Source organism: Leucoraja erinacea, chromosome 2 (genome assembly GCF_028641065.1).
Source record: "Leucoraja erinacea ecotype New England chromosome 2, Leri_hhj_1, whole genome shotgun sequence".
NCBI lineage: Eukaryota > Metazoa > Chordata > Chondrichthyes > Rajiformes > Rajidae > Leucoraja > Leucoraja erinaceus.
In genome coordinates this window covers 44,592,614-44,617,213 of record NC_073378.1, presented here as the reverse complement: position 1 = coordinate 44,617,213, position 24,600 = coordinate 44,592,614, and the positions used below count along the sequence as shown (strand labels likewise).

General features: G+C 45.0%; 1 protein-coding gene across 3 annotated transcripts in view; it reads right to left on the bottom strand.

Annotated features, from left to right (window-relative positions):
- The window catches only part of cdk14 (cyclin-dependent kinase 14), a 659,117-nt gene that overhangs the window by 197,642 nt on the left and 436,875 nt on the right, over window positions 1-24,600 (bottom strand). For all 3 annotated transcript variants that reach the window (XM_055655908.1, XM_055655917.1, XM_055655925.1), the window contains one exon: window positions 12,803-12,851. In XM_055655908.1, coding sequence (XP_055511883.1) covers window positions 12,803-12,851 — 49 coding nt within the window. The remainder of the gene's footprint in view (window positions 1-12,802; window positions 12,852-24,600) is intronic.

The following is a 24,600-nucleotide window of genomic DNA, read 5'->3' as shown; positions in this document are numbered from 1 at the left end:
ACCTGCTTGCATTTGGCCAATATCCCTCTAAACATGTCCTATCCATGCACCTGTCTAATTGTTTCTTAAACATTGTGATAGGAGGTGCATGAACAAAGACAACTGTCAATCATTCTTTATTATTGCCAAGTTTTTCAAAGTTTAAGTTTTAGAATTAACAATTTCAACCTATTTTTAAAAATTTGAACAAAAAAAATCTCAAAATCAGTGTCATTTTTTTATACAGTACTTTAATAACCACCTCAACTTGTGGGGCAAATAAAGTTAGTGGGCATTAAAGAATTATTGTTTTAACACTTTTAAAAATACTGTTACCCAGGCAAAATGTGTTACAATTTGAACAAATGTCTTGCCAGAGGATATGGGAATAGACAATTAGAGAGAACGTGGAAAATCCTTTTGAAACATCACGTCATTCAAAACTCTGGCAATGACAGGTGCAAAAACACTAAACATTAAGCTCCATTATTGGATCTGCATAACCTTGTCACAGATCTTTAATTTATTCCATGCATCTCACTGCTCAAGAAAAGATAAAGTACTAACAATTGTAGGGTTATTGCAGTTACTCTCAGTATAAATAGAAGGTCATATACACTGGTGAAGTTCATGCGAGAAATTGGTAGTGGCCAATCTGCTGCTTAAGGACGAGTATTAATTGCTCTCTTTGAAATTCTAACATCAGAGAGCAGTAAATGAGTTTATCTGAAATGTATATTTTTTTCTGCCATAAGCTTTGTTCCCTCAAAAGTGTATTCTATAGTTGCACTTAGTGCAGCTTTATTCTTTAAAATGGACCAAAAATTAGTGCAGCTTTTATTCTTTAAAAGAGACTAAGCATTGTTTGATCTTTCATACAGCATATAAAGACAATTGTGTGCAGCACTGAATCAGACAGGTAAGCCGAGATCCCCTTAAAAGGACGATAATTGAAAGTAAATTACAGCAAAAAAAGAAATGAGACAGGAAAAAAGGAATTAGCAAGCACTCTAGAACACATATGTGCTGTTCTGCAGACGGTTATACATGCAGCAGGTGGCCATGTGATGACAGGATCTAGGAAGCTGAGGTGCATTGCAAGCCTTGAAGTGGCTGGGTGGAGCATTTCCTGTCGCTGAATTGATTATGATCTTTGCACGTTTCAGTCTGTCTATAGACTGCTTCAGGCAATGCTGTCTGTAACCTGGCTGTGTTAGTGAAGCATTTACCTCTATTTTGGGTCTCTTTGTTTTGGTTTGTTTCTTCATCTGACTGAAACTGGTACTTTAGTTAAAGAGAGCTATGTCAGAGGAAACTCCTGTAAGATGTAGGGTTACCTGCCTTAACAAATATTCAGATGAGGCACAGAAAGTTAAAGGCAGGAGACCAGTCCCGTCCACATGGTGCTAAGGGGGGCAAATAATGGCAGGAAGTGACAAACAGAATAACCAAAATGCAAACCTGATGGCTATGTGAGCATTGTTTCTTAGTTCAGTTTAGTTTAGTTTAGTTTATAGATTCAAAGCAGAAACAGGCCCTTCGGCCCATTGAGCCCATGCCGACCAGCAATCCCCATACACTAGCACTATCCTACAAACATCTCCATGTTTCCTCAAAGGTGTCGGGTCTTGAATCACCTTGGATCATCATGTTATAGGAGCAGAATTAGGCCTTTTGGACCATCAAGTCTACCCTGCCATTCAATCATGGCTGATCTACCTTTCCCTCTCAAATCCATTCCCCTGCCTTCTCCCCATAATCTTTTTGACACCCTTACTAATCAAGAACCTGTCAATCTCCACTTTACAAATACCTAATGATTGGCCTCCATAGCCATCTGTGGCAATGAATTCCACAGATTCACCACCCTCTGACTCAAGAAATTCCTCCACATCTCCTTTCTAAATGTACGTCCTTTTATTCCTTTTATCTTTATTATATCATGTATCCTCTGCGATCAATTTCCTTCCCATGGTTATCCATATTCTCCCAAAGTGTCTCCAACAATCTTCCTTGTACAATACACCTTCCCCCAGCATAACTATGGTGAGCACCATCCGCCAAAAGCTTGCCCTTCCAACGGTCAATAGGTTGCTCCTAACTACCTTCAAAAGCAATGCTCAAAAAAGGAACGTTTTTAATCCAAGGTAGGTAAAAATGCTGGAGAAATTCAGCGGGTGAGGCAGCATCTATGGAGTGAAGGAATAGCGTTTCATGTCGAGACCCTTCTTCAGACCGACGTGGGAGTGGTGGGGGCAGGAAGAAGAAGAGGTGGAGACAGTGCTTTTTCTTCCTTCACCTTTCCAGAATAAGACAGGCAATCACAGAAAAAGTTCCCTTCAAAGTCTGTTGTTCATATGTTTATAGTAGCAGAATTAGGCCGTTAGGCCCATCGAGTCCACTCTGCCATTCAATCATGGCTGATCTATCATTCCCTCTCAACCCCATTTTCCTGCCTTCTCCCTATAACCCTTGACACCCTTACTATTCAAATATCTGTCAATCTCCACTTTAAAAATAGCCGTGGCCAAGAATTCCGCAGATTCACCATCCTTTGACTAATGAAATCCCTCCTTATCTCCTTTCTAAAGGTACATCCTTCTAGTCTGAGGCTATGCCCTCAGGTCCAAACTCTCCCACTATAGGAAACATCCTCTCCACATCCACTCTATCCAGGCCTTTCACTATTCCGTCGATTTCAGTGAGGCCCCTCCTCATCCTTCTAAACTCAAGCGAGTACAGGCCCAGCTCCATCAAATGCTCATCATACGCTAATCCAATCACCTCTGGAATAATTCTTGTAAACCTCCACTGGACCCTCTCCAACGTCAGCTCGTCCTTCCTCAGATATGGGACAAAATTGTTCGCAATCAGTTCAGTTTAGTTCATTCAGTGAAAATGTTTTGTCGCGTGCTAACCAGTCAGTAGAAAGACTGAACATGATTACAATCGGTTCGTTTATAATGTAGAGATACATGATAAGGTTTAGTGCAAAGTAAGGAAAGATCTGAAAGGAGTTAGTTCAAGATCTGAAAGATCATAGTTAAAGTAAGAAACATTGCTGTAGGAATAGAAAGTGTAGTGCGATTGTTATATGAGTTTGTAGATCTGCTTCTGTGGCTAGCACGCAGTCACCTGTGTTGGGCGCCATCTTGGAAACCTTATACTCCAGATAAACAATATTCCAAATGCGGTCTGACCAGTGCCTTATTAAGCCTCAGACCTAAATCCCTGCCTTATAAAGCCTCAGCTTTACATCTCTGAATTTAATATCCCAGAAATAGGCTGTGTAGTGCTTTCATTTGTGTGTAGACGTGGACAATGCTGGGAAGGCTGCGTTTATCCTCCAGCTTCCTGAAAAATAAATTCAGATGATAGCAGAGGCCATGCATCCGAAGCCAATGTGGCATTTGTGGTGATCGTGTTAGCCTTTTAAGATCATATTGATCACAAAAGGACAACAATGTATGTTCAAATCAGGATAATGTATGAATTGAATGAGTCGGTACTTCCACTGCACTTGATCTTGTAGAAATGATGCAGTTGTGAAATGTTGATGATGCACATGTGGCTGAAGGTTTAGACCAGGGATGGGGAACATGCGGCCTTCTAGGCCATTAAGTGCGGCCTTTTGAATGAATCCAAATTTTGTAGAACAAATCGTTTTACTTTTATTAATATGGTTTTGTTCGTCTTTTATTATTTTTATTTTAATCTTAAAATGAACGTATTTAAAATACCAAAGAGTAAAAGAAGATTCAACAAAATATTTCTCCCCGTACGAAAAATGCTTTCTTGCTCTTCAGCCACTTATTGCTGCGAATCTACATTCTCCTAACTAACCCAAATCAAGACACCCTTAAGGTCACAAATGACGGATCCCCATCTAGAAGATCAGCTGAAACTGCGTACCACCATGTTGCAACCAAATATCCAAAGCTTTCCCACTAAAAGCAGTCACAACAAAGTCATTAAAAGGTTAGTTAGCTTTAGAATGAACACTTTTTTTTTTCATTTTCTTGAAGTACTAGTAGTAGTAGTTAGATTTTTACAAAATAAAGTACATTTTGAAGTATATCTGTAGATGGCTTATGCATGCAACCAATAATGTAGCTACCTCAGTACCACCAACCACACCTTAGTTATCAAGTATAATAACACTCTCTATCCCTATCTCTCGCTCTCTCCAGCACGGTGACAGACTGCGTGCAGTTAGTGCTGGATCATGTTTAATCTGCGTGTTTATTAAGGAGTTAAGTAAAGTTACAAATGTGTGAGATTCACTTCTTTACATGGTGTCAGAAGTGGGATCTCGCTGCTCTTGTTTATCGGGTTTTATTTCTTGAGTTTGTTTCTTTGTCGGAGTTTTACTCTCCTTGTGTCACTATGGCATCCTCATGCCGCAAACCCCGCACCTGGTCTTTCATGCAGACATAGCAGAGTGCTGGGCGACTTTTGAGATGGACTTTACCCACTACATGAACATTGCTCATCGCAACGATCCTGATGCTGTTAAAGCTTCCCTTTTCCTAAATCCTGCTGGTCCTAATGCCATGAGGAGAGCACAAGCCGTCACCTACAGTCCCGCCGTCCGGGATGAACATGATCAGGTCCAAGTACCTGCAGAGTCTGCCGACGACCCGGTATGCCTGTTGCAAAATTCGCTGAGCTTTGTGACCTGCCCTCTAACCGCATTTTAGAGAGAGCCAAGTTTTTTATGAGAAAGCAGCAGCATGATGAGCAGTTGAATGTTTTATTGCTGATCTGCGTTACATCTCTCAGAGGTGCCGATTTGATAATATGACTGAACAGCTTACTAGAGACATTCTAGTGACAGGGATGCTCGATCAGAAATTGCGATCGGAGCTATTAAGGAAACCAGATCTTACTCTAACCGAAGCCATGCATGCATGCAGGTTGGCTGAAGTCGTTGACCCGCTGTTCGGACAGCGGGGGTCTGATAATAAATCGATTAATTTAATTGGTCTCAACAGGTCTTAACGTCCTAACATAGTCAACACCAGACCCATGTCGCGGGCCATCTACGTCCCCGGCGGCCAAGGCGTTAAAAAAATGCCCTAATTGCGGTTATGTGCATTCAATGCAGTCGCAGTGCCCGGCTTACGGAAAATCCTGCAATTTCTGCAAGAAATTGAACCATTTCTCGGCTGTCTGCCGCTCCCATGTGAAACTTCCCCCAGCTTCTAGACAAGTCCTAAACAACTTGGTGCAAATTGATAGCGAGTTTGGTTCCCAGTCCTCTCTCGACACTGCCCACGACTCCGAGCCAATTAGTTCTCAAGGAGATGCTAGTGTTTTCACACCCCTACACACACCTGCTCGATTCACGGATCCTTCGGTCCACGTTACTGTCAACAACTCGACCTTCTCTGCTAAGCTCGACACGGGGGCAGAGATCAATGTTATGTCAACAAGCCTGTTCAGAAAGATTAGGCATAATGAGCAACTAAGTGCTGACCGGTCGACTTTACATGCTTACGGGGGCGAGGTGCTGAAACCAGTGGGCAAGGCCATTTTCAATTGTGTGTTGCAGAGGTCATCACGGGCTCTCACGTTCTATGTTCTCGACTCTGATTGTGTGACTTTGTTGGGCAACCAGGCATGCCAGGATCTGGGACTAGTCTCGTTCGACCGCACTGTCCATGAGGTGCGGGTGATGTTGGATCCGATATCTGAGTACCCGGACCTGTTTGATAATGAGTTGGGCAAACTGCCTTTTGTCTACAAGATCGCCACCGACCCAAAGGTGGCGCCTGTGGTCCGTGCACCACACAGAGTATCCCTCGCTATGAAGGACAAGGTTGAATCGATGCTGAAGAGCATGGTCGCGATGAGAGTGCTGGAGGCAGTTAGCGAGCCCACCGAGTGGGTCTCCACCATGGTTGCCACGCTAAAAAAGGACAAGAACGAGATAAGAGTGTGCATCAACCCAAAGGACCTGAACCTCGCAATTAGGCGACCACACTACCCCATGAGAACCGTGGAAGATGTTGAGGCTCAAGTCGGCCAGGCCACGGTTTTCTCCGTCCTTGATGCCAAGAGTTCCTTCTGGCAAATACCACTCGACAAACGCTCCTCCGATCTGACAACGTTTGCTACTCCCTATGGCAGATTCAAATTCCTGCGGATGCCATTCGGAATTAACTCTGCCAGCGAGGTGTTCCAGAGGTCCATGGAACAGCTGTTCGCTGGCATGCCGTGCGCCATCATCGTGGATGAAATCCTAGTCTACGGGGAGAATGCCGCCGAACATGACAAAAACCTACGCCGGGTCCTGGACCGGGCTCGACAGATCAATTTTAAACTGAACATAAAAAAGTGCAGATTTCGCGTCTCTGAAGTGCCTTACGTCGGACACATCTTCACTTCTGATGGACTAAAGCCTGACCCACAAAAGACTGCTGCAATTTCCGAGATGCCAGCCCAACCGATGTCCTCGGTCAGCAACGTTTCCTGGACATGGTCAATTACCTCGGTAAGTTTATACCTAATCTCAGCGAGCTGAGCTCGCCCCTGAGGCAACTAACTAAAAAAGACACTGCCTGGTCCTGGTTCCCACAACACCAACAGGCTTTCGAATTTTTGAAATCTAAGCTGACCAGCACCCCCGACACTTAAATTCTTTGACCTGCGCCGTCCCATTGTTGTTACCTGTGATGCCTCCCGTTTTGGACTCGGTGCTACTTGCCTGCAGCTCTTTGATGACGGATCGCTGCTACCTGTTTCGTATGCCTCGCAAACCATGACCGACATGGAGCAACGGTATGCTCAGATCAAGAAGGAGCTCCTAGTGGTTGTGTTTGCTTATTCCGAGTTTAAAGATTTCATTTTCGGCAGCAGATTCACGGTCGAGACCGACCACCAGCCATTAGTGACAATTCTTAGCAAGCCCATACATGTTGCCCCTGCCAGACTGCAGCGCATGATGCTGCAGCTCCAACGTTTTGATTTCCAGCTGGTTTACAAAAAGGGCACTGAAATGCATGTGGCCGATACTCTATCTCGTGCCCCACGGGCCTCCTGTGACCGCCACCCCTACGAGCAAGAAAACCTCTTGGTGCTGAACGTCAACATCGTCCCAACCAGGCAACTTCAGTGCCTGATCGAACATACCACCGCTGACACTGCGCTGCAGCAGCTCGCAGCTGTCCTCAAGCGCGGCTGGCCCGACAAACGGACAACTTTGCCATCGGGTGCCCAACCAATCTTTCTGGTCCACGATGAGCTGGTGCTCCAAGATGGTGTTATCGTCAAAGGCCACAAGGTCGTGGTTCCAGCCTTTCTGTATGATCTATACTACAATGCAACCCACAGCGGTCATCCTGGGGTCGATGCAACTATTTCTCATGCTCAGGGACAATTCTACTGGCCTGGTATGGCCAAATATATCAAGGACAGAGTTTCCTCCTGCTCCACCTGCAACAACCTCGCCCCGCACCAGCAACGACAGTCCCTTTTGCAGCAGCCGGCACCTGCCATGCCCTGGACATCACTGGCTGCCGACATATTCGAATGGCGGGGCAAGCAGTTTCTTGTCCTGGCTGTCTCGTACTCCAACTGGTTTGAGGTGGACCTGCTTCCTTCAATCACCTCTGAGATGGTCATCAGCAGACTGCACAGGCACTTCGCCACCTTCGGTGCCCCTGTCCGTTTACAAACTGACAATGGCCGACAATTTACCAGCGCCAAATTTAAATCTTTCGCTGCCAAGTGGAACTTTCATCATTACACTGGCAGCCCGGAGTATCCATAAAGCAACGGCCTTGTCGAGCGAGCCGTGCGGAGTGCTAAGGGTCTGCTTGAGCAGTCCCGCCTGTCTAACTCCGACTTCTACCTGGGCTTACTTAACCTCCGTAATATCTCCCGTGACCCGACCATGGGTTCCCCTGCCCAGCGTCTGATGTCGAGGACAACCAGGCCACCTATGCCGATCGCTCAACAGACCCTGCTACCCAAGGTATTCGAGCCTGCCATTGTCCAGCAGCAGATTGAACAGAAGCATGAGGTTCAACGGCGTTCCCACGACAGGTCCTGCCGACCGCTGACGTCCCTACTGTCCGGGCAAGTCGTTCGGATGCAAACTAGCACCGGCTACTCCCGTCTCGCGACCGTAGTTGATGTGGCTGATTCGCCTCGCTCTTACCTGGTGGACTATGAAGGGACTGTCTATCGTCGAAGCCGTCAACACCTGTTGGCTGTGAACGAGCCGAAGCCTCCACCTGCGGATCCTTATGCTCCACCTCTGCGGTCCCAGCCTGCTCCTGCCGGCTTTCCTGCTGATCCCTGCATGCACCAGACCCCTCACTTGTTGCGTTCTCCTCCACCGCGTTCTCCTCCACCGCTGCCCCCTGGTTTTGGTTGGTTTATAACCATATAACCATATAACAATTACAGCACAGAAACAGGCCATCTCGACCCTTCTAGTCCGTGCCGAACACATAATCTCCCCTAGTCCCATATACCTGCGCTCGGACCATAACCCTCCTTTCCCTTCCCATCCATATAACTATCCAAATTATTTATTTATTTATTTCTTTTTTGCCTCACCTCCTGCACGTTCGTTCTCCCCTCCTGTGTCTCTTGCTCTGGCTGCATCTCCTCCTGCTTTAACTGCTGCTACAGATGCGTCTCCTCCTGCTTTAACTTTCTCGCCTACTTCTATTGCGCCTTCTCTTCTTTCCGATGGGGGGGGGGGGGGGGGGGGGGGGGGGGGAGGTGTTGTATGCACGCATTCGGGTCGCATTGTTAAGCCGCCTGTTCGCTATGGGGACTTTGTTTAGATTCGTATATTTTATGTAATCACGCTGCCATGGCTCCATTTCAATTCTGATTTCTAAGGGGAAGGATGTAGATGGTTTATGCATGCAACCAATAATGCAGCTACCTCAGTCCCACTAACCACGCCTTAGTTATCAAGTATCATAACACTCTCTCTCCCTATCTCTCGCTCTCTCCAGCACGGTGACAGACTGCGTGCAGTTAGTGCTGGATCATGTTTAATCTGGGTGTTTATTAAAGAGTTAAGTAAAGTTACAAGTGTGTGAGATTCACTTCTTTACAATATCTAATTAAAGTTTCTTGGATGCGGCCTTATTAGATTACAGCTAACTTAATGCGGCATTCCAACATGAAAAGGTTCCCCACCCCTGGTTTAGACAGTGACTAGCTCTTCCCATTGCAGACAGTCATTGCCTAGCATCTATGTGATAGTGTGTGTGTGTGTGTGTGTGTGTGTGTGTGTGTGTGTGTGTGTGTGTGTGTGTGTGTGTGTGTGTGTGTGTGTGTGTGTGTGTGAGTGTGCGTGTGTGGGCATATATTTGGAGTGTGTGTGTGTGTGTGTGTGTGTGTGTGTGTGTGTGTGTGTTGTGTGTGTGTGTGTGTGTGTGTGTGTGTGGTGTGTGTGTGTGTGTGTGTGTGTGTGTGTGCAAGGGCTATGTGTGAGTGTCAATGTTATATGTGTATATATTTGTGAAATATGAGGTGTTGTGCGTGGCCCTCAATTTGATGCTGGAGAAACTCGGCAGTTGAGGCAGCATTTATGGAGTGAAGGAATTGGCGACGTTTCGGGTCGAGACCCTTCTTCAGACTGATGTCGGGGGGGGGGCGGGAAAAAGGAAGTAGGTGGAGACAGTAGGACTTGTGGGAGAAGTCTGGGGACAAGGGGGGTAGAAAGATAAGGGGGGCTATCTAAAACCGAGAGAGGAGTCTTTGTTCATACCGCTGGGGTGAAAACTGGAACTCCAAGCGACAATATGAGGTGCTGTTCCTCCATTTTGCGTTGGCCCTCAATTTGGTAATGGAGGAGGCCCAGGACAGAAAGGTCAGTGTGGGAATTGGAATGGGAGTTGAAGTGCTGAGCAACCGGGCGATCAGGTTGGTTAAGATGGAGCGGAGGTGTTCAGCGAAGCGATCGCCGAGCCTGTACTTGGTCTCACCGATGTAGAGAAGTTGACACCTGGAATTGTGTATATGTACATATACATATATATACACATTTGTTGGCTCGAGCTTGGTTGTTATTCAGAATATTATATATGAAGGCGTGACAGTCGCGCAGCGGTAGAATTGCTGCCCTATAGCGCTTGCAGCTACGCAGACCCGGGATCGATCCTGACTTTGGGTGCTTGCCTGTACGGAGTTTATACGTTCCACCCTTGTCCGCATGGGTTTTCCTTGAGATCTTTGTTTTCTCCCACACTCCAAAGACGTACAAGTTTGTAGGTTAATTGGCTCGGAAGAAGTGAAAACTGTCCATAGTGTGTGTAGGATAGTGTTAATGTGCAGGGATCGCTGGTTGGCTCGGACTCAGTGGGCCGAAGGGCCTGTTTCCACGCTGTATCTCTAAACTAAACTAAATATTGGGGAAAATAAGATCAGGAAAATCAGGGTTTTCCCGCTGACTCTTATTATTTAGGCTCATACAAAGAATAGGTTGTAAAGGTGCTTAACGAAGTGGCTGCTGGAATCTTTATAGCCATGCAGTAGCATCATAGTCCTTCAAAGGGGGACAATCAAATGGCTGTGAATTACAATGATTCAGATCAATTTGTCAAGTAATGGTAAATTATAATTAAAAATAACCAGAAACAAGCACTCAAATTAGTCAATCCATGAGAAAATACAGTTGCTTGGTGATTCATTATTTTAGCCACTAAATCTTTATAGTTAACCCAGATACCATAATCCCACACCTATCATCAGTTACTAGCTAGCCCATTCCATTGAGATACAATAAACCTGTGGTAATGGAGTTAAATATTTCACACAAATATATCGAGCCTCCAGATGTAGTCACACAGATAATCATACGCACAAGGCAAATACTGAGTAGTACTAATATGTTGCAGGGCCCACTGGAGCTCAAATGATAGATCTATTTACTTGCTAATTAATTTCACAACATCAGAGAAAAGGTAAAGTCACAATGAACAACTAACGTTCAGTGAAGTAGATAGTGATGTTGATGTGTGACAACAAAGATATGACTGGGTCTTATAAAATATGAAAATCATCACAACATACACGTTCTAAAGCATTTGAACAGTTAGGATTCTATATCTCTTCAAAGGATCCAATATCTCTTCTACCAGAATGCTACCTGCATTCCAGCTACAGGGAGAGGTTGGATAGACTTGGATTGTTTTCTCTGGAATGTCGGAGGTTGAGGGGAGATGATAGAAGTATATCAAATTATGAGTGGCATGGATAGAGTAGACAGTCAGAACCTTTTCCCCAGGGTGTAAATGTCCAACACTAGAGTTATAATATAATATTTATATAAACGGGATGATGTTGGAGAGTCAAAAACTTCAAATTCCTGGCCGTGCATATTTCCTGATCTTTCCTGGCCCCAGCACACTGATGCAATTATAAAGAAAGCACATCAACTCCTCTATTTCCTGTGAAGGAATTTGGTATATCCGGGACGATTCTCTTGAACTTCTACAGGTGTACAGTGGAGAGCATATTGACTGGTTGCATCATTGCCTGGTTCGGCAACTTGAACGCCCAGGAGGTAAGAAGACTGCAAAAAGTTGTTAGCACTGCCCAGTCCACCACTGGCTCTGACCTCCCCATCATCGAAAGGATTTACCGGAGTCACTGCCTCAAAATGGCAGCCAGCACAATCAGTGACCCACACTACCCTGGCCATACAATTATTTCACCCCTGCCATTAGTAACGTCCAGGTTCAGGAACAGCTTCTTCCCTACTCCCTGCAGCCATTCAGATATTAAACACGACAACTTCAAAAACACTCTGAACTACATAGAATATTATTGTTAGTATTGCACTATTATTGTTTGTTTTTTGTGTGTACATATGTGTGCATGTGTGTGTGCGTGTGTGAATGCGTGTGTGTGTATATATATATATATATATATATATATATATATATATGTATATATAATGATCTATATATGTGTTTTTGTGAGTATATGTACATATACACACACTGAACATTTTTTCTCTCTCTCGTTTATTATATTGTTTACAGTGTACTATGTTTACATATTCTATTGTGCTGCTTCAAGTAAGAATTTCATTGTTCCATCTGGGACATATGACAATAAAACACCCTTGACTCAGTTTAACACGGCATTATGTTCAGCACAAACGTTGTGGCTGTGGGGCCAATTCTATGAATACAAAGACTGGACAATGAATGTAAACAGAAGTAAATAAGGTTTACCTTTTGTTATAGGGTTACAAATAAATTAGGAAAGATTTACTGGCATTTTCATGGTGCATAGATCGTTACACTATCCCCTCAATTTTCCTTGTTTTCTTTTTATTTGTAGCAGTAACAGAATTTAAGATAAGATAAAAAATATATTTTTTGCTCAGAATATATAAATGTTGGATCTTTTTCTAAGAATATAAAATATCTTCAGAGTTTGTAAGTAAATTGGGAAAATGTACCTTTTAATTTCCCTGACAAACATTTACACTTTTTTAACGACTAGCCTAAATTTATTGAAAGAAATTGACACGTTACTCTCAGAGAAGAAAAAAATTAAATGCCATAAAATCATCGTCCTTCAAATCATTATAGAAGACAACTAAAGAATACCACCGTTTCTTCAGAAAAAAGGAGTTATACACTTCTAAGAAACAGTATGGCCAAATGATCTAAATGTGATATTATCAAGATTACTTTAACTAATTAATGTAATAGTCTAGCTGTAACTCCATTTTAAATTCAGGGCTACTTCAAATGATTGCTTAAGCAACAAAAGTACATGAAGTATGGAACCTGAATAGAACAGGATGTAAAGAACTATCATCTACAAAAAGACTTACTTATTCCATGCTTGTCTAAGTTTTTTAGAACTGTGCTGTGTGATGCGATCTGGAAGAAAAAGAAGATACAATCAGTATTTCCAGGTTAAAATCTTTATACATTCTTGAATATGAAAACAGCTTTTATACAATTTAAAGATGAAGACGAGTATCTTTAATCAGGCAGTTAGCAATTTACAAATTAAATTAAGATCTGAACTCTTAAACCTTTTTCAAGATAGATTCAAGTCCACCAAATTCTAAACTCATACTCCTATTCAGTACTGTGGGAATGCTGCAGCATCAGATATGTTGTTTTTCAGATGCAATGCTATGCTGAGGTTCTAGTTTAGTTTCAGAGATACAGCACAAAAACTGGCTTACCGAGTCTGCTCCGACCAGTAATCACTAGCACTATCCTAAACACACACTTAAGAGATAACGTACAATTTACAATTTTTAACCTGCAAACCTGTACGTCTTTAGAGTGTGGGAGGAAACCACCTGGAGAAAACCCATGCGGTCACAGGGAGAACGTACAAACTCCATACAGATAACGCCCGTCGTCAGGATTGAACCTGGGTCTCATGGCCCATATCCCTCTAAATCTGTCCTATCAGTGTACCTGTAAAAATGTTTTTTAAACGTTGCGATAGTACCTGCCTCAACTACCACCTCAGGCAGCTCGTTCCATATACCAACCACCCTTTGTGTAAAAAAGGTTCTCGATTCTCTTATTCTGGAGAGATTCTGCGCGTTTACAGGTATCTGATCTATTCCTCTCATAATTTTGTACACTTCTATAGGATCGCCTCTCAACCTCCTGCCCTCTAAAGAAGATAGTCCTAGCCTGCTCAACCTTTCCCTATATCTCAGGCCCCCCGAGTCCTGGCAACATCCTCGTAAATCTTTTCTGCACCCATTCCAGCTTGACAACATCTTTCCTATAACATGGTGCCGAAAACTGAACACAATATTCTATATGTGGCCTCACCAATGTCTTATGTAACTGCAACATGACCTCCTAACTTACAGTGCCCTCCATGATGTTTGGGCCAAAAACTAATCATTTATTTATTTGCCTCTGTACTCCACAATTTGAGATTTGTAATAGAAAAAAAATCACATGTGGTTAAAGTGCACATTGACAGATTTTAATAAAGGCCAATTTTATACATTTTGGTTTCACCATGTAGAAATTGCACCAGTGCTTATACATAGTCCATCCATTGCAGGGCACCATAATGTTTGAGACACAGCAATGTCATGTAAAGGAAAGTAGTCATGCTTAGTATTTTGTTGCATATCATTTGCATGCAATGACTGCTTGAAGTCTGCGATTCATGGACATCACCAGCTGCTGGGTGTCTTCTCTGGTGATGCTCTGCCAGGCCTGTATTGCTGCCATCTTTAGCTTATGCTTGTTTTGGGCGCTAGTCCCCTTCAGTTTTCTCTTCAGCATATATAAGGCATGGTCAATTGGGTTCAGATTGGGTGATTGACGGCCACTCAAGAATTGACTATATTTTAGCTTTGAAAAACTCCTTTGTTGCGTCAGCAGTATGTTTGGGATCATTGTCTTGCTGTAGAATGAACCGCCGGCCAATGAATTTTGAGTCATTTGTTTGAACTTGAGCAGATACGATGTGTCTATACACTTCAGAATTCATTATGTTACTACCATCAGCAGTTGTATCATCAATGAAGATAAGTGAGCCAGTACCTTCAGCAGCCATACATGCCCAGGCCATAACACCCCCACCACCGTGTTTCACAGATGAGGTGATATGCTTTGGATCTTGGGCAGTTCCTTCTCTCCTCCATACATTGCTCTTGCCATCACTCTGATATGTTAATCTTCATCTTATCTGTCCACACGACCTTTTTCCAGAACTGTGGTTGTTCTTTTATGTACTTCTTGGCAAACTGTAAAATGGCAATCCTATTTTTGTGGCTAACCAGTGGTTTGCATCTTGCAGTGTAGCCTCTGTATTCCTGTCCATGATGTCTTCTACAGACAGTGGTCATTGACAAATCCACACCTGACTCCATGGCAAGGAGAAGGGCCATCAAGAACACCACAGAGGCAGCGGAGAAAGCCTCGAGATGGCTCTGGATCAGGAGAGGAGGTCCATGGGGAGGAGCGAATGCCACCTGAACACAAGTCGTGGTCTGATCAACCACGGCTGGGTCGCCTGGGTGAGGGTGTCTGATGTTGAAAGACCCGAAACACCCAATGACCCCAGGTTACATCACTGATGATGTGTTCAGGAGCATCTAGCGATGTATTTGTATCAATCTGAAGAGTGTTTCTGATCTGTCGGACAGGTGTTTGTCAGTGCTCTCTTTCTTCTTAATGATGTTCTAATCAGTTGATTTTGGTAAGCCTAAGATTTGGCTGATGTCTCTTTTATTCTTGTTTCTCAGTCTCATAATGGCTTCTTTGACTTTCATTGGCACAACTTTGGTCCTCACGTTGATAAACAGCAATAAAAGTTTCCAAAGGTGATGGAAAGGCTGGAGGAGAGACTAGGTGCTGAGCGCTCTCTTATACCTGCATTAAGGGGGCAACTAAACACACCTGAGCAATTACAAACGCCTGTGAAGCGATGTGTCTCAAACATTATGGTGCCCTGAAATGGGGGGGCTATGTATAAACACAGCTGTAATTTCTACATGGTAAAACCAAAATGTATAAAAATACCCTTTAATAAAATCTGACAATGTGCACTTTAACCACATGTGATTTTTTTCTATTATAAATCTCAAATTGTGGTGTACCGAGGCAAATAAATAAATGATGGGTCTTTGTCCCAAACATCATGGAGGGTTCTGGATATATTCAATACTCTGATTGATGAAGGTCAATGTGCTGAAAGGCTTCACGACCACCCTATCTAACTGTGATGCCACATTTGAAGGAAGAAATTACAAATTGTGAATTGAATATTCTTTATTCCTCAATTATATCAGCTATAAAAATGATCATGTTGCTGTTCAGGGGGCCTTATGCATTGATGTTCATAGAACCTTAACGCATGCAAACTGACTGATGTATTTTCTATATTATGACGTTTACCATATATTGAATGAATGAATGTTTATGAATGAATACGTTTATTGGCCAAGTATTCACATACAAGGAATACATATTGGACACTTTTAAGCTAAATACAGTTTTTTTTGGGGCCACTTTTTGGCTAAATACAGTTATTTAATATAATAAAGTACTTTACAAATACAATCATCACATGTAATGAGAAGCCACAGCAAGTGAAACATGAGACAGATTTACCCATATCTGCAGGTGTTTAATTCAATGCCTTTAATTGGCTGACTTGATTATTATCATCTGCCACTCTCTATGTAAATCTGATTAATTTATCCTGCACAATTCACCAGAGCCAGATGCAGCTGGGTCATTATTTGCACATTGCTCTTCCCAGGTATTGTTTAACAATTTTTGGTGTGGTGTTTATTTTCTCACTAGCTTTTATTATTCAAATGCTGGTACTTTTTATAGAATGGTGATTTTGTGTTCAACGCAAGGTGTTACAGCTACATTAATCATCTGATGAAGGTTCCAATTTACAAAGACTTATCATGCAGTCTCTGCCCTGAATATTATTCAGTCCAGGATTAAAATGCTGATACCTGTAGATATGACTACATTAACTGGATGGTCGAGTAGCAATCATAAGACGCTGATTAAATCAACAAAACCTTAGATCCTGGACCCAAAGCAAAAGCAGAAAATGACAGAAAGCTCAGCTGCGCTTGGTTAAGCTGGTCTTGAAGTATTGTGTGCAGTTCTGTGCCACACTACAGGAAAGATGCAATTATGCTACAGATGATGCAGAAAAGATTTGCAAGGATATTGGCTGGATTGAAGGGCTTGAGTTACAAGAAGATCTTCGATTGTCTGGGTCTGTTTTGCTCAAGGAGAAGGAGGCTGAGAGGTGCCATAATATAACAGGTGCACAACCTTTTATCCGAAAGCCTTGGGACCGGACACTTTTCGTAATTCAGAATTTTTCGGCTTTCGGAATGGAAGATTTTTAGCGTAGATTTTAACGGCTGGCGCAGTGGCAGAGTGCTCGGCTCATATCCGCAAGGTCGCGAATTTGCGCCTCGATCCCGACAGTTACTCGATCGCGAGTTTGAGTTCAATGTAGTTTTTTCTTGCAGAATAGGAGAGAATAGGGAGGGTTAGGCTGGGATCATTCTCTGCGAGATGATCTTAGTGCGGGAGACAAGTGTAGGAGAGGTGTACTGACTGTATGGGCAGAACTTTGGAAGAGATTGCCCACCATTCTCAAAAGCCGCTGTGTCTCCCTGTCCCTCCAACTCCAGAGGAAGCCGCTCCCCGATGGGCCGCTACGGCGACAAGTGGCAGTTCGCCCACAGCCCGAGCTGCGCCCCCTCATCTGCAACCCGAGTTGGAGCGGGGCTGGGCTAGAGTTGTTGCTGGCTGTGAGTCTCTGGGATCTCCGTGCTTGCAGTGGGCCTGGGGGTCGGTGTCCCGATGAAGGAGCGCAGCTCGGGCTGTGGGCGAACTGCCACTTGTCGCCGTAGCGGCCCATCGGGGAGCGGCTTCTGGTGGTCCTGACGTCTCTCAGCTCCTGTCCAGGGGTGTGGCCGGAGGCGTCAGGACCAACAAGAACCCGCTCCCCGATGCGCCGCTACAGCGACAAGTGGCAGTTCGCGCACAGCCCGAGCTGCGCCCCCTCATCCGCAACCCGGGTTCCTCTGGAGTTGGAGCGGGGCTGGGCTACAGTTGCTGCTGGCTGTGAGTCTCTGGGATCTCCGTGCTTGCAGTCGGTGTCCCGTTGGTCCTGACGTTTCCGGCCACCCCCCTGGACTGGAGCTGAGACTGGGAACTGTACCGCCCTTGCCCCCTCCCTCTGCAACTGCAAACAACCCCACAGTTCCCAGTCTCAGCTCCTGTACAGGGGGGTGGCCGGAGACGTCACAGCCCGAGCTGCGCCCCCTCATCCGCAACCCCAAGACCAAGACGCACCTTGCACACCATCAGCTTCGGTCCTTACGGGGAGCGTGTTCCTCTGGAGTTGGAACGGGGCTGGGCTGCTGCTGGCTGTGGGTCTCTGGGATCTCCGTGCTTGCAGTGGGCCTGGGGGCCGGTGTCCCGTTGGTCCTGACGTCTCCGGTGACTGGCACTGGCTCCGACGTGAAGGCAGTGCAAAGCCCCCGCGCCGGTGCAATGGGCGGGGAGCTGGAGAGGGGAGGGAAGGGGTCACACACATGGCCGGGAAGCAGAGGGGTGTAGGTGGGGTGAAACTGAAGGGAGCGACAATTTGCTGCTGCCTGCCCGCTGAGTTAAAAAGTTCCCACGCAAGACTCACGATACACTGTGTATCGTGAGTCTACCGTGGGAACTTTTTAACTCAGCGGGCAGGCAGCAGCAGATTGTCACTTATTAATCCTCCCGCGCAATATACCCTCACCTTCTCTTTTATGAATGGGGATTTAGTTCCCCTTTCTTCGAGGACCGACCGGAGGTTCCGCTGTCACCTCTGCGGGCCGCCCTCGGTGAACGTCTTCAAGGACCTTTCTTCAAGGACTGAAAAAATGTCCGCTATTCGGAGCTTTTCGTTATTTGGATCATCGGATAAAAGGTTGTGCACCTGTATATAAAATTATGAAAAGCATGGATGGGGAGATAGTCAGACTCTATTTCCCATGACAGGGCCATCAAGACACCCAATGAGCAAGGCACAAAGGGGTATGGAATTAATGTGGGTGTGGGATTGGTGCACACAGGAATGAAGGATGGCATACATTTGATGGGCTGAAGAGCCTGTTCAACCAGTTTGTTCCAGGTATCAATCAATCAATATAAACTCCCCTGAACTGCTTCCAAAGCATCAAAATGTTTAATTAAATAAAGAGATCAATACAGCATCCTGAATGTGAAAATAAAACCAAACCTTCAGAGGCTTGAAATCCAAAATCTACCTAGTTAGTACTCCAGATGTGCCGTCACCAATGCTTAAGGTAACCAAAGTAAAGCCCAAGCTCTCTACTTATACACTAATGTCTACTTGCATTAGCAATGATATTTGATGCATTTTCCTAAATTCTACCTGTACCTACATTCTACTCTTTTGTTAAGATAACCAAAACTCATTGCAACCCAGAGCTCTGCAATTTCACACCAATTAGACAGTCACATGGTAGGCCTGGTCCCCCAATGCAACCCATTCACCAATGCAATATTCCACCACTCACCTGTTTCCCCAACGCAACCCGTTCCCCCAACGCAATATTTAACCACTCACTCATAGCCCCTAACTGCGCAGGCGCGGCTCGGGGGGGTGTGGGTGGGGGGGGGGGGGGGGGTTGTGGGGGTGGGGGCAGGGGGTGGTGGGGAATGTGGGTTGTGGGTGTGGGTGGGGGGGGTGGGTGGGGGGGGGGGTGTGTGTAGGGGGGGGTGTGTGGGCAGGGGGGGGTGTGTGGGCGTAGGGGGGTGGGTGTGGGCAGGGTGTGTGTGTGTGCGGGGGGGGGGGGGTGGTGTGAGCAGGGGGCTTGTGGGGGCAGGGGTGTGTGGGTGGGGGGTTGTGTGGGAGGAGAGGGGTGTGTGGGCGAGGAGGAGTTGTGGGGGGAGAAGGGTGTGTGGGCGGGGGGAGGGGGCATCACGGGAGAGGGGGGACCAGAGGGGTAATGGTTGGAATTGGCGGGCGCGATGGGGACTCACAGCGGGCGTTGGTCACCGGTCGTTCTCCTCCGCCGGGATCAGAGTCTCCGCTTTCCGTTTGACAACATCTCCGACCCTGGGCTGGGTTGGCTCTCCATCTCTGGGCTGCGCTGGGGCCGGGCTGGGTCTCCCACGCTGGGATGCTTGGGGCTGGGTTGCTTGGGGCCGGGATGCTTGGGGCCGGGATGCTTGGGGGTGAGCTGCTTGGGGCTGGGCTGCTTGGGGCTGGGCTGCTTGGGGCTGGGCTGCTTGGGGCTGGGCTGCTTCGGGTCCATCTGAAAATTGTGTCTGGTTGGAAAACTCCGCCGCCCACCCTCAGCTCCAGCAAAGACATGATAGCGCAGGAAGGGGTGGACCGTCCCGGGGAGTGACAGGGAAGAGACTAATCCGTGCGGCGCTGACTGGCAGAAGAGATCGGTCTGCGCATGCGCGGTTTTTAAGGGTTTTAAAGCTCGCTAACTTTTATGATATTTAACCAATCCGAATGAAACTTGGTGAACTCGCAGCTCAGGAGAATGGTGAGTGAACTGGCGAAAAATCATAGCACTATCGCAAACCATTTTTGCGCAAATAGAATGACCGCGCAAACCGGAAGATAACAAGATCAGAGTTTTAGTCATGTATAGATGCTTGATTACATTTTCTGCCAAAATCAGCAATTTCACATCTTCCAACAATATATTTAATTCGGCAAATCTTTGCCTACTCAATTAACTTGCCTATATTTCTTAGTGGTCTCCTATGGTCTTTTCACATGTGTAAAATACTGAGGACTTAGCACCGATCCCTATGACACACCAATGGTGCATGGGATGTTGTGTGCCCAAAATTTGCAAACGATGACACAATTTGCTGGAATAACTCAGTGGGTCAGGCAACATCTCTGGAGAAAAGGAATAGGTGATGTTTTGGGTTGAGACCCTTCTTCAGACTGAGAGTCTGGAGAGAGGGAAGCTAGAGGTATGAAAAGGATGAGTTTAACGTGACTAATTCAGCACTTTTATCTGAAGATTTTCTTTTTCATTCATCTTAGTGGACAAAGGCAGTCACTTATTTTCCAATCTTAATACCAAATTCAGATAGTTTTTTTCTGGAGCATCGGGGACTGAGGGTTGCACTGAAAGTAACATAGAAAACGTAGAAAATAGGTGCAGGAGTAGGCCATTCGGCCCTTCGAGCCTGCACCACCATTCAATATGATCATGGCTGATCATCCAACTCAGTATCCCATCCCTGCCTTCTCTCCATACCCCCTGATCCCCTTAGCCACAAGGGCCACACCTAACTCCCTCTTAAATATAGCCAATGAACTGGCCTCAACTACCCTCTGTGGCAGAGAGTTCCAGAGATTCACCACTCTCTGTGTGAAAAAAGTTCTTCTCATCTCGGTTTTAAAGGATTTCCCCTTTATCCTTAAGCTGTGACCCCTTGTCCTGGACTTCCCTAACATCGGGAACAATCTTCCTGCATCTAGCCTGTCCAACCCCTTAAGAATTTTGTAAGTTTCTATAAGATCCCCTCTCAATCTTCTAAATTCTAGAGAGTATAAACCAAGTCTATCCAGTCTTTCTTCATAAGACAGTCCTGACATCCCAGGAATCAGTCTGGTGAACCGTCTCTGCACTCCCTCTATGGCAATAATGTCCTTCCTCAGGTTTGGAGACCAAAACTGTACGCAATACTCCAGGTGTGGTCTCACCAAGACCCTGTACAACTGCAGTAGAACCTCTCTGCTCCTATACTCAAATCCTTTTGCAATGAAAGCTAACATACCATTCGCTTTCTTTACTGCCTGCTGCACCTGCATGCCTACCTTCAATGACTGGTGTACCATGACACCCAGGTCTCGCTGCATCTCCCCCTTTCCCAATCGGCCCATTTAGATAATAGTCTGCTTTCCTGTTTTAGCCACCAAAATGGATAACCTCACATTTATCCACATTATACTGCATCTGCCAAACATTTGCCCACTCACCCAGCCTATCCAAGTCACCCTGCAGTCTCCTAGCATCCTCCTCACAGCTAACACTGCCCCCCAGCTTAGTGTCATCCGCAAACTTGGAGATATTGCCTTCAATTCCCTCATCCAGATCAATAATATATATTGTAAATAGCTGGGGTCCCAGTACTGAGCCTTGGGGTACCCCACTAGTCACTGCCTGCCATTGTGAAAAGGATCCGTTTACTCCTACTCTTTGCTTCCTGTTTGCCAGCCAGTTCTCTAACCACATCAATACTGAACCCCCAATGCCTTGTGCTTTAAGTTTGTATACTAATCTCTTATGTGGGACCTTGTCGAAAGCCTTCTGGAAGTCCAGATACACCACATCCACTGGTTCTCCCCTATCCACGCTACTAGTTACATCCTCAAAAAATTCTATAAGATTCGTCAGACATGATTTACCTTTCGTAAATCCATGCTGACTTTGTCCAATGATCTCACCACTTTCCAAATGTGCTGCTATCCCATCTTTAATAACTGACTCTAGCTGTTTCCCCACTACCGATGTTAGACTAACTGGTCTGTAATTCCCAATTTTCTCTCTCCCTCCCTTCTTAAAAAGTGGGGTTACATTTGCTACCCGCCAATCTTCAGGAACTACTCCAGAATCTAAAGAGTTTTGAAAGATTATTACTAATGCATCCACTATTTCTGGAGCTACTTCCTTAAGTACTCTGGGATGCAGCCTATCTGGCCCTGGGGATTTATCGGCCTTTAATCCATTCAATTTACCCAACACCACTTCCCGGCTAACCTGGATTTCACTCAATTCCTCCAACTCCTTTGACCCGCGGTCCCCTGCTATTTCCGGAAAATTATTTATGTCTTCCTTAGTGTAGATGGAACCAAAGTAGTTATTCAATTGGTCCGCCATATCCTTGTTCCCCATGATCAACTCACCTGTTTCTGACTGCAAGGGACCTACATTTGTTTTAACTAATCTCTTTCTTTTCACATATCTATAAAAACTTTTGCAGTCAGTTTTTATGTTCCCTGCCAGTTTTCTTTCATAATCTATTTTTCCTTTCCTAATTAAGCCCTTTGTCCTCCTCTGCTGGTCTCTGAATTTCTCCCAGTATGTCTCCCAGGTATGCTGCTTTTTCTGGCTAATTTGTACGCATCATCCTTCGCTTTGATACTATCCCTGATTTCTCTTGTTATCCATGGATGTACTACCTTCCCTGATTTATTCTTTTGCCAAACTGGGATGAACAATTTCTGTAGTTCATCCATGCAGTCTTTAAATGTCTTCCATTGCATATCCACCGTCAACCCTTTTAGAATTAATTGCCAGTCAATTTTGGCCAATTCACGTCTCATACCCTCAAAGTTACCTTTCTTTAAGTTCAGAACCATTGTTTCTGAATTAACAATGTCACTCTCCATCCTAATGAAGAACTCAACCATATTATGGTCACTCTTGCCCAAGGGGGCACGTACAACTAGATTGCTAACTAACCCTTCCTCATTACTCAATACCCAGTCTAAAATAGCCTGCTCTCTCGTTGGTTCCTCTACATGTTGATTTAGATAACTATCCCGCATACATTCCAAGAAATCCTCTTCCTCAGCACCCCTGCCAATTTGATTCACCCAATCTATATGTAGATTGAAGTCACCCATTATAACCGTTTTGCCTTTGTCGCACGCATTTCTAATTTCCTGTTTGATACCATCTCCAACTTCACTACTACTGTTAGGTGGCCTGTACACAACACCCACCAGCGTTTTCTGCTCCTTAGTGTTTTGCAGCTCTACCCATACCGATTCCACACCCTCCAAACTAATGTCCTTCCTTTCCATTGCATTAATCCCTTCTCTAATCAGTAACGCTACCCCACCTCCTTTTCCTTTCTGTCTATCCCTCCTGAATATTGAATATCCCTGGATGTTCAGCTCCCAGCCTTGGTCACCCTGGAGCCATGTCTCCGTGACCCCAACTATATCATAGTCATTAATAGCTATCTGCACATTCAACTCATCCACCTTATTACGAATATAACCAATGAACTGGCCTCAACTACCTTCTGTGCCAAAGAATTCCAGAGATTCACCACTCTCTGTGTGAAAAATGTTTTCCTCATCTCGGTCCTAAGGGAATTCCCCCTTATCCTTAAACTGTGACCCCTTGTTCTGGACCTCCCCAACATCGGGAACAATCTTCCTGCATCTAGCCTGTCCAACCCCTTAAGAATTTTGTAAATTTCTATAAGATCCCCCCTCAATCTTCTAAATTCTAGCGAGTACAAGCCAAGTCTATCCAGTCTTTCTTCATATGAAAGTCCTGACATCCCAGGAATCAGTCTGGTGAACCTTCTCTGTACTCCCTCTATGGCAAGAATGTCATTCCTCAGAAGTAGATAATGCAGATAGTTAAGAGTCTTTTTTTCCCTCAGGTGGAAACTTGGTGAACTCGCAGCAAGTACTACAGGGCATAGTCTTGCGGTACAAGGGAAATATTTTAATGGGATTGACGAGACAAGTTTATATCGTACACAAGGTTGTAGGTACTTGGAACGAGCTGTAGGCAGATATGATAGCAATATCTTTGAAGCATTTAGACAGATGCATGAACAGGCATAAAATTGAAAGATACATTCCATGTGCTGGGAGATGAGGTTAGTTTAATTTGGCATCCTGGATGGCAAGGAGATTGTGAGGTGAATGGCCATTTCTTGTACAGTGATGTATGTCCTAAATGATTAGAGATGCTGTAGTTCACCAGGTGATAGATAAGAATGCAATTACAGGATACACATTTTCAACGGTAGAGTTGTTATACAAGAGCTTAGAAACATAGAAAATAGGTGCAGGAGGAGGCCATTCGGCCCTTCGAGCCTGCACCGCCATTCATTATGATCATGGCTGATCGTCCCAAATCAATAACACCTTGCCTGCCTTCTCCCCATATTCCTTGATTCCACTAACCCCTAGAGCTCTATCTAACTCTCTCTTAAATCCATCCAGTGATTTGGCCTCCACTGCCTCTGGGGCAGGGAATTCCACAAATTCACAACTGGGCGAAAATGTTTTTTCTCATCTCAGTCTTAAATGACCTCCCCTTTATTCTAAGACTGTGGCCCCTGGTTCTGGACTCGCCCA